The sequence below is a fragment of the Helianthus annuus genome, chromosome 13 (assembly GCF_002127325.2).
Source record: "Helianthus annuus cultivar XRQ/B chromosome 13, HanXRQr2.0-SUNRISE, whole genome shotgun sequence".
Taxonomy (NCBI): Eukaryota; Viridiplantae; Streptophyta; class Magnoliopsida; order Asterales; family Asteraceae; genus Helianthus; species Helianthus annuus.
Window position 1 is genome coordinate 93,420,244 of NC_035445.2, and position 16,720 is coordinate 93,436,963.

Genomic DNA, 16,720 nt, shown 5'->3' on the forward strand with positions numbered 1-16,720 from the left:
GAACTGAGTGAACAAATCCTGATCATTGATTTACATCATCAAATCGTAAAATACACTAGTTTATTTTTATCATCAAATCATGCCCATTGATTTACACTTGTGTATTGATAATCAATGGATAAGATTAGTTCATTAGTATTTACAATAAGGATGTTTTCACTAATAAACCTAACCTTAAAAGTTATTAAAGAAATATAAACTTAAATGATAAGTGAAATATTATTAAAAAAATAAATGGGTTAAAAATGTATATTATTTATAATATAAAGGGTAAAAACACATGAAGAAAATCTATTGAGTGGTTTATTATTCATGTGGTTCTAAATCTATACCTAATAAATAAATAAATAATTAACTGGTTACACGAAATTTCATGTTTTTATGAGTGAAACATTTTTTTCGGTTCTCTTATTTCATTTCTTCGTGTTCTATCTTCTATTTTTGTAGATATATCTTATCTCAATATATTGTTGTATAAATTCATTAATAATTATTTAATTTTTTTTTATAATACGTAGCTTTCTAATATATATAATTACTAGTGGGGAACTCGTACGTTGCGGCGGATCGACAATACGCAACAAAAACATGTGTTGCGACAAAAACATGATATGCATAAAGCAATCATGTAGTCATTTATGAACATACCTTGATTTAGTAGAATTATCATATGCTAATTAACGTAGATAAAAGGGAAGGTTAAAAGAATATCCAGAAGTTGACGATTTTAGTTGTGTACAAGTCAATTAAAAATAACTCAACGTAGTTATCTTCTTTTCCCAAAATTTCTTATAAAAAAATATCATAAACAACAATTTCAATAGAACAAAATGATAAATGTAAACTCAAATTCAAGTTGATGACCTACACAAAAACAACAAATTTTCAAAAATTCCATCGTTTTGAATATATGAATCAAGTTGGCTTTCTTCTTAAAAGGATGCATTACATATAAGTTGCATTAATATAAGTATTTTTTTGTTGGTATAAACTAACTTGACAATTGTTTCATAAGCATCATTGTTAAAAGATATGTTTTTTATATAAATTCAATTCCATGATTATTGAATTTTTAAAATTAATTTTATATAAATTCATATTAAACCAACTTGACAATTGTTTCATGAGCATCATTGTTAAAAAAAACTTTTTTTTTTTGGGTAAATTCAATTCCATTATTTATGTATTTTTTTAATTAATTATATTTATATAAATTCATATTCATTTGACATGACTTTTGTCTCTTGTATTAAAACGAGTGGTAGTGATTTCCTAAATGTTTGACATATGAAAATTATTGGTACAAAACTGTCCATATATAATAAAGGCGACCATTGAATAAAAATAGAAAAAAACTGTACTTTGCTCAAAATAAAAAGATAAATAAATATGTTGAAATCGCACATACACCAAGTATCAAACTCCATTAGCCTACCTCCCCTCAGCACACCTTTCATCACCGATCAACATTCCTCCTCCACCGTCATCTCCCGTAAGGTGTTGGTAAAGAAACGCCGCGGTGGAAGTATTCGAAACATGAGTACTAGTACTACCACAAAGGCGACCATGATCTCGACCTCTTCTGTTGACAAGTTCACAATGGTGAAAGGTGTCATTAGTGTTCAACCAACCATTAGCGGTGTACTTACTAGTGTGACTGTGGGTCTTATAGGAACTGTAGCAGATCGTGTTTCTGATCTTTTTGGAAAGTCTTTTTTGTTGGAGCTCGTTTCTACTGATCTTGATTGTGAGTAGATACTCTTCTAGTACTTTTGTCTACACACTTTTTCGATTAAAATGTAAACCCGAAACAAGACATAAAGTTTTTTGTTTAAAAAAGATCTTGAAATAAGTATTAATTATTAAAGTGTTGTTAATTAGTCCATGTAAATTATAATATTTTAGACTAAATACATATATAAGTTATATGTAACTCATTTATCTTCGATTTTATAGTAAAATTTTTATTAAAAAATAATGTCGTATAAAAAAGTTATGAACATTTAAAAATTGCGGATGAAATATGCATCTGGAGAGTGAAAATCAATAAATAAGATTTTTCAAAGAACCCTTACACCTCTCTTTTTTCCTATATTTTCATTTTAACCATTGATTAGAAAAATGAAAGGTTAAGATTTATTTACATCCTACTTAGACAAAATAAATTTTTTATTTGATCCTACCGTTATGTATACATATATGAAGGATTAATCATGATATGGGAAAGGATAATTTAAATAGTTAAAGATAATTATTAGTTTGAAGTAATATGGTTATCTAGTTATTTTATTAATGGGTTAATTAAGTATTAGAATTGGTATTGGTTTAGGATAATTAGATTTATAGTTTGAGTTTAATTAGATAACTTGTTTAGAAATGATAGTTTTTAGTATAAATATAGGTGTAAGGATAGTGTAATTTTTGGTTCAGTTTTCCGTTTGATTAACATAATTAGAAAGAGTCATGAGGTGTACAAATCTCGTGTGTTGAGTAGTGCGCTTGAACTCTGATTTACCAACAATATATACTGATGGTTTTGAAGAAAATAAGTCAGATTTTGTGCATAATGTTTTAAACACTATTCCTGGGAACATTTCATATGCAGAGAGCACCCTTGTACGTTTAGACTTCAAATTTAACTTTTTTTACTTTTTAGAAATTTACAAGATTTGCTTTGAATATCATGTTTCGCAAGTTTATTATAAAAATTATTATCTTTTTAAAATCCCTTCACAATGTTATTTTTGCGTGAAGGTTCAAGAAAAAGGTTTTAGTACTACAAAAGAACTTTCACAACTTAATTTTGTTTGTTTATAAAATAGGTTATAAAGCGTTTTAAAGATAAAACATGTGTGAATGTTTCTTCTCAGGAAAATATATAAATAAAATAGGTTATAGAGCGTTTCAATGTTTAAATATAAAACATGTGTGAGTGTTTCTTCGATTGAAAATATATAAAGTTCTTTGAGAGGTGTCAACTGCTATGCTTCCGTCATCTTTTAGATTTGTTTCTTATTTTTTTATATAATCATCCAAAGTATTTTTAATATGATTAATTTTAACATTTTAATTTTAAACAATTTTAGTATTCTTGTATATTGATTTTTCTCTTAATAATACTACGAAATTCACAAGCCTTCGGTTCTTCATTTCTTCTTTCTACCCAGTGCATTATATCTTTTTTGAAATCCAAAAAAATATACATATAATAATTTTACATCATCATAAAGATCGTTATTTGTGTAACTCGGCCAATCTATATATGAAATATTAACTTATTAAAAAAAAGATCGTTATTTGTGTATCAGATTGTTAAAATCATATACAGATTTAAATTTATGACACATACAAGTTTATATGCCTATTGTGCAATGTTTTAAAAACCGGCTTTTAAATCAAACCGGATTAGGCGAAAAAATGGTTCAACCGGTTGAACCAGATTGTACCGAGCGGTTCAACCAGGTTGACTAGCTAACTGTATAATTTTATAAATTACAACATCAACTTAAAAGTTAATCCAAAAATGCATGATTACATATTAAAAGATAATCCAAAAGTAAATCCGTAATAAAAAATAATCCAAAAGATAATAAAAATCTTCTAACAAACTCTTTTAAATGAAAGTGTACGATATGTTTAAGACATTTGAGTACTAAATACATATACTTTACGATCGCATAAAAGATGAAATTCACTATTATCGTCATACTCATCAACTAGAGGATAACTATTTTCGTTTCATACAATATTAAATAAGAATTTTTAGTTACGAATAATCATAATATATAAAAATTACGTAAGATAAATAACATATATAATAAAAATAAGTAACAACCCAAACTAAAATAACCCTGGGACGGTACCGGTATTACGTTTTAAACCGGTATACCAAATTTTACCGCCGGTACAAACCTTATGCCGTTTCACTTATTTACCGGGGTGTTTCGTACCGGATTTACATTTGGAAACGGTAATACCGGTCAGGGGCGGACCTAATGTAGGTTGGGGCGTAGCACGGGCTACGGCTCAACTTTTTTCCGGTAGTGTAAAATTTTATTTTTTTTTTCGATTTTTATACTAAGGACACCCCTCAACAAGTACTAGGACACACCTGAAAAAAAATTTACAAACTGAAATAAAGCCCAAATAATACTGATTATATTAGCCCAAAAAAACAAATGATAGCCCAATAGTAATTAGCCCAAATAACCAAATAATAACCCAATAGTGTATTAGATTGTTGTGCTAATTGTGATTGTGAGTTGTGAGTATTCTTTATTTCTTTTCTTCTTGAGTTCTTGAATTGTTTAATTTCGATCTAAAAATTAAAAATAAACCTAGCCCAATCTAATATCTAAAAACTTATTGCCAATATTAATTCATAAAGCCTAGCCCAAATGTGATATGCTCAATATTGATTCGTTAACCTAAATAGTAATAACTTAAAAAAATCTAGTTTATAAAATTTAATTCGGTAAGGCCTAACTGCCTTTTTTTTGGCTCACCCAGGGCACTTAAATTTTCAGGATCAGCCCTGCCCCGTAATGCTGGTAAAAAAATTATGTTCTATAAATGTATCGTAAAAAAATTTGGGATACCCCTGAATATTTCTTCTAGTTCCGCCACTAATACCGGTATAACCGACCGGTATTTACCGGTTTTTAAAACATTGCTAATGTGTACCAACATGTTAAGTTTTGCATTATTGTTGAAAAGGAAATTGTAATTGTGGACCAGTGTTGTCTACAATAGTTTTCCATCATTTGTGGTCCTTGCTAAAAAAAAACAAATGATTTCCAAAAATACTTTTTTATCAATATATGATCAGCTGATCGTTTAAAGTTTATTTAAGGTTACTAAAATAAGAAAAAGAAAAGCGTTTCTATTAAAGACAAAAAGGCTTCAAAATATGCACACACTGCACTCATACAAATTAAGTTTAAGACAAAAAGGCGCCCCCCTCGAATTTTTCGCTCAATAGTGTTATATATGTAGTTTTCGTATAGAAATTTGTGGGTATATACGTTTTCGCCCCCCCCCCCCCCCCCCCCCGGTTCTATAGAATTTTTTGCCGTATATACGTTTTCGCCCCCACCGACCGAAAAATTCAAGCTTCGCCACTGGTTATTGAGTCAAATATTAACTTGTTTAGTTTAATTATTTTATAATTAATAAAACGTACTCTATAAAGAGGCCTATTACTTTCAAACATGTATATTATAAGATGTAACATGTGTCACCTCCAATCATTTGCAAATCATCAAACATTGCCAATCACTTAAAGTGTTGAAAATAAAATCCAAGACCAAAAAGGCAAAATTTAAATTTCTTAACCTAAATCACACGTAACGAAGGTTGACGTTGGACGTTGGTAACGGTAGGGGATAACACAACTAAATTATCAGCAGAATGAAGATAACATAAATGAGTTTATATAATAATCTCTCTTGTTTAACACTTTAATTAACTTAAATTAAACTAATAGTTGAACATTTATTATTTTTCCAACAAAAATAATGCAAACCTTATAAGGTAGGGATGGTAATGGGTCGGGTTCGGGTCAGGTATTGGTAATCCAATACCCATACTCGGTTGTAAAATCGTGTCCCATACCTGGCGGGTATTTGTCGGGTAATTACCCGTCAGGTATCGGGTATACCCATTAGTTTGTTAAAAGATATACGTTGGGATTTCCAAATACATTTCTTTACTATTATAATTATTATATAATTTTATTTATACAACTATTATAAACAAAAAATGCACATTACATACATATAAGTTATATCATAAATTAATAATTACTTTGTAATACTTATACACTTACATGTATATACTTCACAACATATAAAATATAAATACTATTATCAAGTACATATGCAAAAAAAAAATTATTTTTTCATATACTAAAATAAATCACTAATAGACAAAGGTTAATGAAAAATAAAAATATAAATAAAAAAATTCGGGTATATAATCGGGTATATAGTTCGGGTAAATGGGTATGTGGTTTCGGGTAATCGGGTCGGGTATCACCTAATCCCATACCCGACCCATACTTGCGAAATTTTTTAAAACTAATCCCATGCCCGGCCCAATATCTGTCAGGTATCGGGTATACCCGTCCCATTTGTGTCAGGTTTCGGATATACCCGTCAGACTCGGGTATTTTTGCCATCCCTATATAAACGTTGTTTACTTCATTTTTACTACTTTATAGCCATTAAAATAATTAAAACACGTCTACCCATGGAAAGGTAAAAGAAAAAAAAGAATCTTTGTATCGAACTATTAAAAAGCAATATATGTTTACGGGTTTTTTTTTTTTTTTTTTTTTTTTTTTTTTTTTTTTATTTCAGAATCACTTCCGTAACTATAAGAGTATAAATACTATTCAGTAATTTATTTTTTACTAATTCAGAATCACCTCTCATATACTATAAGAGTATAAATAGTATTTATTCAGTAATTTTTTCTTTTACTTTATTAACCTTTTAAAAAAACTAAATATGCAGTTGTGAGTATTTTTTCCCATCAACATTCTGATGTAAGTTTTATTAAAAACGAAATTGTATTCAAAATAAAATGTTCTTTTAATATCGAAAACTATATCAGATACCAGTATCGTAACAAACCGGAACCGATACCGACTAATTAACATCGACGCATGTACCGGGATTATCAGAACCGGTTTTGGTATCCGTTTTTATGATTTTCAGTTAATGTAAAACACATGTCGATTTGCGATACCGGTAACGAACCGATACCAACCGAAAAAATCGGCACCGCTATCAATATTATCGGAACCACGTATTCCCTTTTGTGATTTTCGATGAATGTAAACCGCATGTTAATATTCTTCTAGGCATATTACGACTTTATTTTTTAACTTTATCTTTTTATTACACAAAAACACCAATGTACAATTAAATCTAATAATTTCTCCCGTAACATTTTAAGGGGGAAACTTATTAGTTTAACACAAAAACTAGAATGCTTGTCTTTTCTTTATATCCTTGTATGCTTTTTGTTACATTTGTTTTAAACAAAAAAAACAAACCATATACATAGATTTTGCTTACTTAAAAAGTAAACTTAATATATTTAATAAAGAAATCTCAATACAATTGGTTGGTAAAGTTAATATATTTAATAAAGAAATCTCAATACAATTGGTTGGTCTATTCATACATTATCCATTAGGAGGTAGGGGTGGTGATCACTCATCACTCACAACATCCAATCAAGTTCCGTCATGTTATCAACCATTATTCCATCACTCACAACCTTTTTTAGTGGAAATGTCCATCACTCACCACCACACCCAACAACTTCCCCACAACCAACAATTTACCTCATCACCCAATACCCCATCACACTTCAAAAATATCACGCGTTATAAAAATGGGAGCGTGAAAAATGGAGGTGGCGGTGGTGTTTTGAAAATTTCCACGCGTGATAAAAGCCCATATCACGGGGTTTTGTTCTTCCACCCCGGGTCCCCTTAAGATAACATATATACAGATTTAACAAGACGTTGATGATTTGTGTTTACATTTCTATGCAGCATCAGGGAAAGAGAAGGAGACCATTAAGGCGTATGCAAGACCGTTAAACAATGGGAGTAAGCTGCACAAATACCAGTGTGAGTTTAAGGTTCCTTATGACTTTGGAGATATAGGTGCAGTGTTAGTTGAGAATCAACATCGTCAAGAGGCATACATCAAAGATATTGTTCTTGATGATGGGAGCATGATCTTTCCTTGTGAATCTTGGGTTCACTCTAAGTATGAAAATCCTGATAAACGAATCTTCTTCACTGACAAGGTTAGTTGTCTAATATTCTAAAACATACATTTTATTGTGTTGGGTTAGTTTGAAAGTACTATCGGACAATAAGTTGAAAGTTGAGAGTGGTGTGGTACAAATCGAAAGTTAGGGATGCTATCGGCCAATTGGTGAAAGTTGAGCTTATTTAAATCTAGCTAATATCCCTTTATTTTTTATATGTTCTTATGAAATTGAATTTCAAGCCTATGAAAGTGTTAGAAGTCTTGGAAGAACTTTACACGAAAGTGTTAGAAGTCTTGGAAGAACTACATGTTGATTATATCTTTAAACATGGGTCAAAATATAGAACCTAATCATGTTTATTCAATCATAACGTAAATATAGATACCAAGTTAGAGACACTTACTTGTGGGAGTGGTCATCTTTGAAGACGAAGATAAGGCCATGATTCCCGTTATGGTACCTTAGGTTGATGGATCACCTTAGAGAGAATTTTAGTATTGGTGTTCTACTAGAGAGTTTTGATCACCACTTATCATCAATATATAAAGATCAATCAATAATGGTCATGAATGGTGATCACTTATAAAACTCTATGTTTTCTCTATTAATGATACCTAAAGGGAAATCATAATTGCCCCTTAATACTAATCAATAATTACAATTACTACCATCAAGTAATTGTCGGGGACTAGTTATGTCATATTGGTAATGTTACCAAATGATCCCTAAGGCCACATCAACGGGTTATTTCTAACATTCTCCCACTTGGCTGAGTGATCATTTGTGATAAGTATAAGTAAGTTTGGCCAAGTTAAAACATTAATCAATGTTTCAAGTTGAAATTGCAACAGAAAAATACAGTCATTGAATTACTGTCAACTCAAGACCCCCATTAATCATGTTACAACCCCAAATCAAAACGTACGTAAATTTAAGACCAAAATGACTTAAGCCCTTTGAAATTAATTTGTATAATTCTTGTCTATACGTCATCAGGTGCACATACGTATTTATAGACAAACAAATTGTGTAATTGAGGAAAAATAATAACTAATCATTCATATGTACGATATGCTATTATGTAAGGCCTTTAGTAAAACCCGTCTTTATTATGAGCTCTTAAAAAGACTTTGGGTGCAGACCTTAGTTATCGGATCCGCAAGCATATCATGAATGTAAATGTATTCGATACAAGTATTTAGGTTCCTCTTCTTGTTCATAAACGAACAATAATTTTGTATCGAAGTTTAATGCAGCACCTCTCGAACTATTACTGTTCGAGAAAATAAGGTAGCTGACTCTTCACAGCAAGTCTTCAATATAGTATTTATATGGAGTTAATAAGTTTATGAGTCCACTGATAAAATTTCAACAACATTTAGTGACAATTGCGTTGTTAATTAACAACATATTATGTCATTATAATTTAGGTGGTTGTTAACAGTTTCTCATGACTCCTCCATGAGATAGATTTGTCCGCAGACACAAGGATTACCCCAAATTGACTTTTAGTTTCTTTTGAACATCATAAAATCAAGGTAAGAATAATCAACCTCTTCTTATGGTCTTTCTCGTTTCTTAAAGATATTGTAAGATGCTTCACAATAATCTAGAGTGATATAATGTTCATCAATGTGAGCAATATCTAAACGAGTATAGACTTGAACCTTCATAAGGCTTCTAATTAATGAAGCATAAGGAAGTAATCTCATTTATCATCTTATCCTCTTAATGAGAGCAATATTGTTTGTTACATATGTAAGGACCCACTTTAGAGTAAAGCTTATGGCACGAAACTAATGCCCCAATGGGTCTATCTTGGTATATTTTGATATCTCTCACGTAAGTGGTATTTCCGAGATTCATTATATCAAAATATGTGTGAGAAATTATTTGACTTATGTAACATATACTTATCAAAAGAGTGTCATCTATATAAGGACAAGTTAACATTAGTTGCTCCCACTCATCCTGAGGTTGGTACACATAAATCCACTTAATTCGTGATGAAAAGAATCGCATTAAGATTTCGTCACATTTTGATGTTTGCTTCAACCCATATATGGATTTCATCGACTTAGAAACTAAGTGTTCTTGACCTTTCAGTTTAGAACTTTCAGGTTGTTTTGAACATGTAAGTCTTTGTTTAGGGAAAATTGTTTTAATATCCATTTAATGTAGCTACAAAAGATTATAAGCTACTAGAACAACAATGATCCTCAAAGAAACCTTTTGTAAGAAAGGTAAGATGATTCTTTGATAAATAATTCTCTTCTGAGCATAACCATTAACAATCAATCTTGCTTTTAGTGTCTTAACATTTGCATTTGGATTTAGGTAATTCAACCAAATCCCAAACGTTATTTTGACACATAAAATCAAATTTGCTAATAACAATTTTTATTACATTTAGAAAATTGATTGATGCTAATGGCTTAATTAGAAGAGGTAGGATCAGTAAACTTTCTAAAATCCATTTCAACTTCAGTCAAGGAGGATACATAATCATCAAAGTTAGTAGGCTTTTAAACCTAGATGGCCTCCTTAGTTGATTATTAGGTTTATTAAGAGTTTCAGTTTTATGGATTAACTCTTGCCTAAGTTGCTATCACTTTCAAAATTCTAAGTGTGCGCAAGAGGTGTAATCGGAGTAAAATTTAATAGGTCTCTTCCCCCCGCCTCTTGCACTTCTGGCAAATCCTGATAAGGACTTTTACTGCTCCCACTGACTTAGAAATCTTTAACAATTTAGCATACTTATGGTCAACATTAGAAGACCAATAAATTCTAATAGAGAAACAAATTAAAGAAGTTACTCATTGTAGTTTCTCTGTTTGAGGATTACAATTTTGGCAAGAAATCTGAGTGTGCCCACATTTAAGCAACAATGAAACTTTTGTTAGAGTAGCAGTATATTCTTAAAGAGAAAAGTTGTGAAGGAGCAATGTCTTGTACAAGAGGTGCAAATTGAGGTAATAACAAGTTTTCACTCCCCCACCTCTTGCAACTCTCACAAATTAAGATTAAGACACTTAATACTCCCACTAACCTTTTAGATCTGTTGGAATGCTACAAGATAAGTTTCAATGATGTATGTGCTGTGGGAACATGTCATATATGTTAGACTTGATTTCCTTAATGTCCATATGTTATAAAAATTTTGGGGACATATTTAGAAGGAATCATAGTATATATGAATTAATTTCTTTAATACCTTAATTCATATATAACAATACAAGTAAATATTATGATAAATGAATTATGTCTGAATATTCCATTTTGGGATAAGTTCCAATGAAATATAACTTCTAATGGAACTTAATTTATTCCCTTAGCCATTTAAATATTAAGGCTTATAACACATGCTCATAAGTCACTAAGAATGAGATTTGATAATATTTCATCCTTCATTAACCTAGTCATAATTTCTCATGAAATTTGGTCTTAATGGATGAAATTTGTAAGTCTCATTTTTCTTTTGTTAAATTTTCATTTTCATGATAACAAAGGTTGTGAAAAATGTAGCATCATCAAGTTCTATCTTATAAGGTTTCTATCCAAATTGAGATAACAAATAATATGAGAGTTTAAGGTAAAAGTGACTTTGTTTTAACCATGCAAACCTCACAACTTTCATAATGCAGCTTTTATATTGATACTAAATTCTGAATAATCTACAGAATATATAAGGTATCATTAAGCCCAATTATAAAACAGTTTGTATGGTTCTTATAGTCTTAACATAAAATTTTGTCACTAACTCTCATATTAATTATTTGTTGATTTCTGGTAAGGAAACACATAGAACTAGAATCAACCGGTCATATGTTAGTTAAAATATTACCATTAGCAGACTTAAATATCATAAATATCTTACTACTTATCTTAGCCAGCTGTTTCATTGAATTATGGATAGTCTCGATGCTCATGCCTAGTTTAATGGCATAAACCTGCTGTGAGACTTTCCTTTGAAGAAACTTATAGCTGGAAGTAGTAGTTGTACACTATCTCTGAATCTTAAAAGTATCCTCCTTTCGGGTTTAGTGGCGGTGAGATGAACATCATCTAATTTTCCAGTTTCATGCATTCCTTTTCCTGTACATATGCTGCTAATCAACACACTCATTTTCCTTTGGTACTCTTGAGTGTTATAGTTGATTCTTAAGGAAACTTATGGTATTAATGGAAAAGTTATATGTAATGCACCGGAAAAGTGTAATGATTTCCATGTGTAAACCTTTAAATTATGGGTCATGGTATTGTACATTATGATGTATTCACATATGCCATAAACTTTATAGTAAGAATCTAGAGTAATGCATGCGGCTTAGGAGTTATTTTGATTCTTCCAAAGAAAACAAATTAGTCTTAGGAAATTTAGAATCTAGAATAGCTCCCATGATAGCAATAATGAAATGAGTTCTTGATTATCATAAGAGATATAATGGTTGACTTATCCCACTAGTCATGCTCTAGTTTTCTTCTGTAATACTTTTTATCAGAAAAGAGCAGTAGGATCATCATATCTTAAGAAATAATCAACAATTCAACAAGAGCAAATTTTGTAGAAACTCTTTAGTAAGCAAAACATTTTAGGTTTTGAAATTAGAGTGGATGGAATAGATGAGATACAAACCTAAGAAGAAGCTTGAAGTGATTTACATTATGGGGTAATCAAGTAAGGCATACACAAATTATTATATTGAAGATATAGTCTACTATAACACCAAAATAACAGACTAATTTAAGATTCTACCTGAATTTTGGCTTCGCTTTGGCTTTGACCAAAAGTAAGAGAACGTACATAAATAACAAATTGTCTTGATGTTCTATAATAAATCTGGCTTCGCTTTGGCTTTGACCAAAATTTATGCATTATGAACATTCATAATAAACTGACTTATTGTTCTACATGAAATTTGGCTTCGCTTTGGCTTTGACCAAATTTCATGTATTATGAACATAAATAAATAAAACCAACTTAATGTTCTGCCTGAATTTTGGCTTCGCTTTGGCTTTGACCAAAATTCACGCATTATGAACGATAAAAAAATAATAAACCTCAGCTTAATGTTCTACCTAAATTTTGGCTTCGCTTTGGCTTTGACCAAAATTCAGCATTATGAACGATATAAATAATAGACCGTCTTTAGTGTTCTACATGAACTCTGGCTTCGCTTTGACCACAATTCACATATTATGAACACACATAAATATAGACTGTCTTAATGTTCTTCATGAACTCTAGCTTCGTTTTGGCTTTGACCAAAATTCATGTATCATGATGAACATACATACACAATAAGGTAAAACACATAAATATAACATAACACCTTTGGGCCAGAAATGAAATATTTATGTAAATTAGGCTAATAATTCATTATGTATGTCATTAAACAATTAGTTGTTGGGTTCATTATCCAATAATACACATAATAACATAAAATGACATAAATTAAAGTTGGGTCATTCCCAAGTTATGGTCATACGAAACCAAATAAAATAAGGCTTCCAAAAGTTAAGACAAGACATGCAAATTCGTATGTCAAATAGATTTCAAGACATAAGTAAAAAGATTAATTTCGCTTAGTGTGATGAACCCAAAACATAATAGAATCCCATATAGTCAAATATAATAACTGTAAGGATTTAGACATAATTTATCTCAGTAGATTTAAAAACAAATATATCTCAGTAGATTTAAATAAAATATAAAGATTTGCATAAATATAAATCCAAGCATTAATTGTATCGTTTAGATGGTTATAATAAAAAGTCTAATGTGAATATACCAAAAGATTTTATAAACTTATATTGAAGCATTCTCTTCATAGAAAATCAATTTGGAATATCATTATCTCATAAAGACAATAGTGCCCACAAAACACACACATCAAGAGTTTCATTTGATTTAATTACATTAAATGTGGATAAATAAACAATAATGAAACATTAGAGGAAACAGTAATATTATTTATGGATGGAATCTCATTCATCCATAATTAAAAAATAAAATAAATGTCACACCCCCAAAACCCACCTGCGGATAACGCCCGCTTCGGGGGCGTGACTGACCAGGATCCAGCCACCAATTATACTGAGCATTTAATTAATAGTAGAAATATTTAAAATCCGAAGTAATTAACAACATTAGAGTTTAGATTCGGTAATTAGTTTAACAAAACAGCGGAAGCATAAACCAAAATAGTTTTAAAGACAGTTCATTGATCAAAACAGTTATCCCAACACCCGGGTTTGACGAACACTACACTTCCCCAAGTAGCAGCTCCTGAATCATTGGTTACCTGCAAAGCATGCAGTAAGGAGTCAACAATAATGCTGAGTGAGTTCACTAGTTGTCCAGTTTTAATTACCAAAAACTTTGTTTCACCGGTTAATTTATCCGTTTATACATGCCCTGGGGAGCTACCCCAAAAGTTAGCGACTAAACTGTTTTTCCAATACCGAACACTAGGTAACCGTTGCGTATCCGCAGGATGCCCCGATGTCAATGTTCTATCATCATTGACGGATTTCTGAGTCTATTAGTTCACGCCCGTCCCAAACCAGGGCACGGTGTGAGGCTGGTAAACACCTAAATAGCGCTATCAACTAATAACCCGCTCGCCTAACCCGGCGACTAATCGGTATTTGTAGTAGGGACTTGAGTGATAGAGTTTCGTTTAGTGCCGTTAGTTGCAATCCGTATAAACAGTAATTAACCAAAAGGTTTCCCAATACCCGGGAAGGAAAAGTAAGTTTTGTTCCCAATAACTAGGGAAGGTATGTAAATGGTATCCCCTTTTACCAGGGGATAGGATTGTCCAAAAGGTTTCCCAATACCAGGGAAGGAAAAGTAAGTTTTGTTCCCAATAACCAGGGAAAGTATGTAAATGGTATCCCCTTTTACCAGGGGATAGGGTTGTTAGTCTCGTGTCCCAAACCACCGGGACGCATGCCTTTAAGTTGTGAACTCACCTTGGGTTGCTCGGTAGGTTTAGGTTACTTGTCAATCACGTTGGTCACCACGTCCTAACATGGTTACCGGTATAGGTCAGGTTCGGTATACAAGCATTCACGTAAAACTTACACATAACTAACATGTATCAAGCATATAAGTAAACAGTGGGTTAATGGGCCGGCCTAAATAATTAAGCAGTCAACAGCAACACATAGTTCATTTAACAGATAGCCCAAGTTAACACAGAATGGCCCAATAACCAGAATGGACAGCCCACTCGCAACCAGCTGGTCTCGAGTCGCAACCAGGTGGTCTCGGCTTGTCACGCTGTGGTTGCGAGTCGTAACCGTGGTCTCGAGTCATCATGTTTTGGTTGCGAGTCGCAACGGCGTGATTTCGAGTCGCAATCTCGTGGTTTCGAGTAGTCATGCTGTGGTTGCGAGTCGCAACTACGTGGTCTCGAGTTGTCTTGCCTTGGTTGCGAGTCGCAACGACGCGGTTGCGAGTCGTAAGCTGCCCCTTTCACGTACACGTGATGATGCAGATGCAACAGTCCGAAATTGTACCATGTATTCAGACCCAGATTAGGAAACAACCAATAAGGTTTCACTAACACTTTTCCTAAACTGACCAGCAATGAAAATAGATCAAACTTTGCCATTTTTACATCTTCAAGTCATATTCAAACAAGTTCATCTTATGTTCATCATTTTCTAGGGTTTTCATATCAACATAATCATATATTTATGAACCAAAATCACATGTTTTAGCAAGATCAACATGCAAAACATACATTATATATCCGAATCTTAAGTTTAACATCATTATTTGCAAGGAATAAGGAAGCATAGTATGGTTAGTCATAATCATTCTTGAACTACCATTTGTTAGTCATTTAAACATGTTATCAAGCTTTGTTCACAAGGGTTTTCACATATAGTCAAGTTCCACAATTCATCCTAAAAATTATACAAAAACTACTATCCAAGCATTTCTTGTTCATACAACAAACATAAATCTCATGCACATAGTAACAACACTAACCGGTTGTGAAGAAGGAGGATGAGCCGAAAGAAAGGAAGGAAATGAGAGAAGATGAAGTGTCCGAGTGATAGTCTTGACCGAGTTTCTTGTCCGGGATCCTTGCTTGAACCGAAAAGAGAAGAAGAGTGGTGTTGTTGTTGAAGGTTTCTAGTTGAGAGAAAAATAGGAGGAGTGTGTGTTTGTGTGTTTGTGTAAAGTGAAGGAAAGTGGGGAAGGTGGGGTATATATACCAAGGGATGTTTCGGTTTGGGCTTGGGGTTTCGGCCCAAGCCGGTTACGGCCCAAAGGCCCACTCGCAACCGCCCGGTTGCGAGTCATGGTCTCGACTCGCATACATTTATATATAATACGTACATTCAACACACATTAAGCAAATAAAGATCACGTTTCCATTTAATAATATTTATATACACAAAATATTACAAGGTGTTCGTTCGGAAAAACCTCGAGTGTCACATTATCCCCAAGTTTTAAGAACTTTCGTCCCGAAAGTTGAAGCAGCCACTGCCAAGCTAGCGTGTTTTAACGGGGTGTCACATCATCCCCCCGTTAGTTTGGAATTTCGTCCCGAAATTCGGTTGTAGCTTCAGTGCTGGGGTTTTCGTTTGGGAATAACTGGGGATACTTGGACTTCATCTGGTCCTCCCGCTCCCAGGTAAACTCTGGGCCGCGACGTGAGTTCCAACGAACTCGAACAAAAGGTATTCTAGTGCTCTTGAGGACCTTAACATCCCGGTCCGTGATTTCGACAGGTTCTTCGACGAATTTCAACTGTTCGTCGATCGTGAGTTCCTTCAGAGGAACTACGTGCGTCTCATCTGACAGACACTTCTTCAGATTCGACACATGGAAAACGTTGCGAACTGCACCGAGTTCTGCTGGTAAGTTCAGTCTGTAGGCCACCCTGCCTATTTTCTCAAG

The 16,720-nt window shown here is 32.4% G+C and overlaps 1 protein-coding gene across 1 annotated transcript in view; it reads left to right on the top strand.

The window, feature by feature from the left end:
- Nucleotides 1–1,335: 1,335 nt before the first annotated feature.
- The window catches only part of LOC110898667 (lipoxygenase 2, chloroplastic), a 29,943-nt gene continuing 14,558 nt past the window's right edge, over nt 1,336–16,720 (top strand). Inside the window, exons 1-2 of the mRNA XM_022145480.2 lie at nt 1,336–1,747; nt 7,568–7,827. Coding sequence (XP_022001172.1) covers nt 1,390–1,747; nt 7,568–7,827 — 618 coding nt within the window. The 5' untranslated portion in view covers nt 1,336–1,389. The remainder of the gene's footprint in view (nt 1,748–7,567; nt 7,828–16,720) is intronic.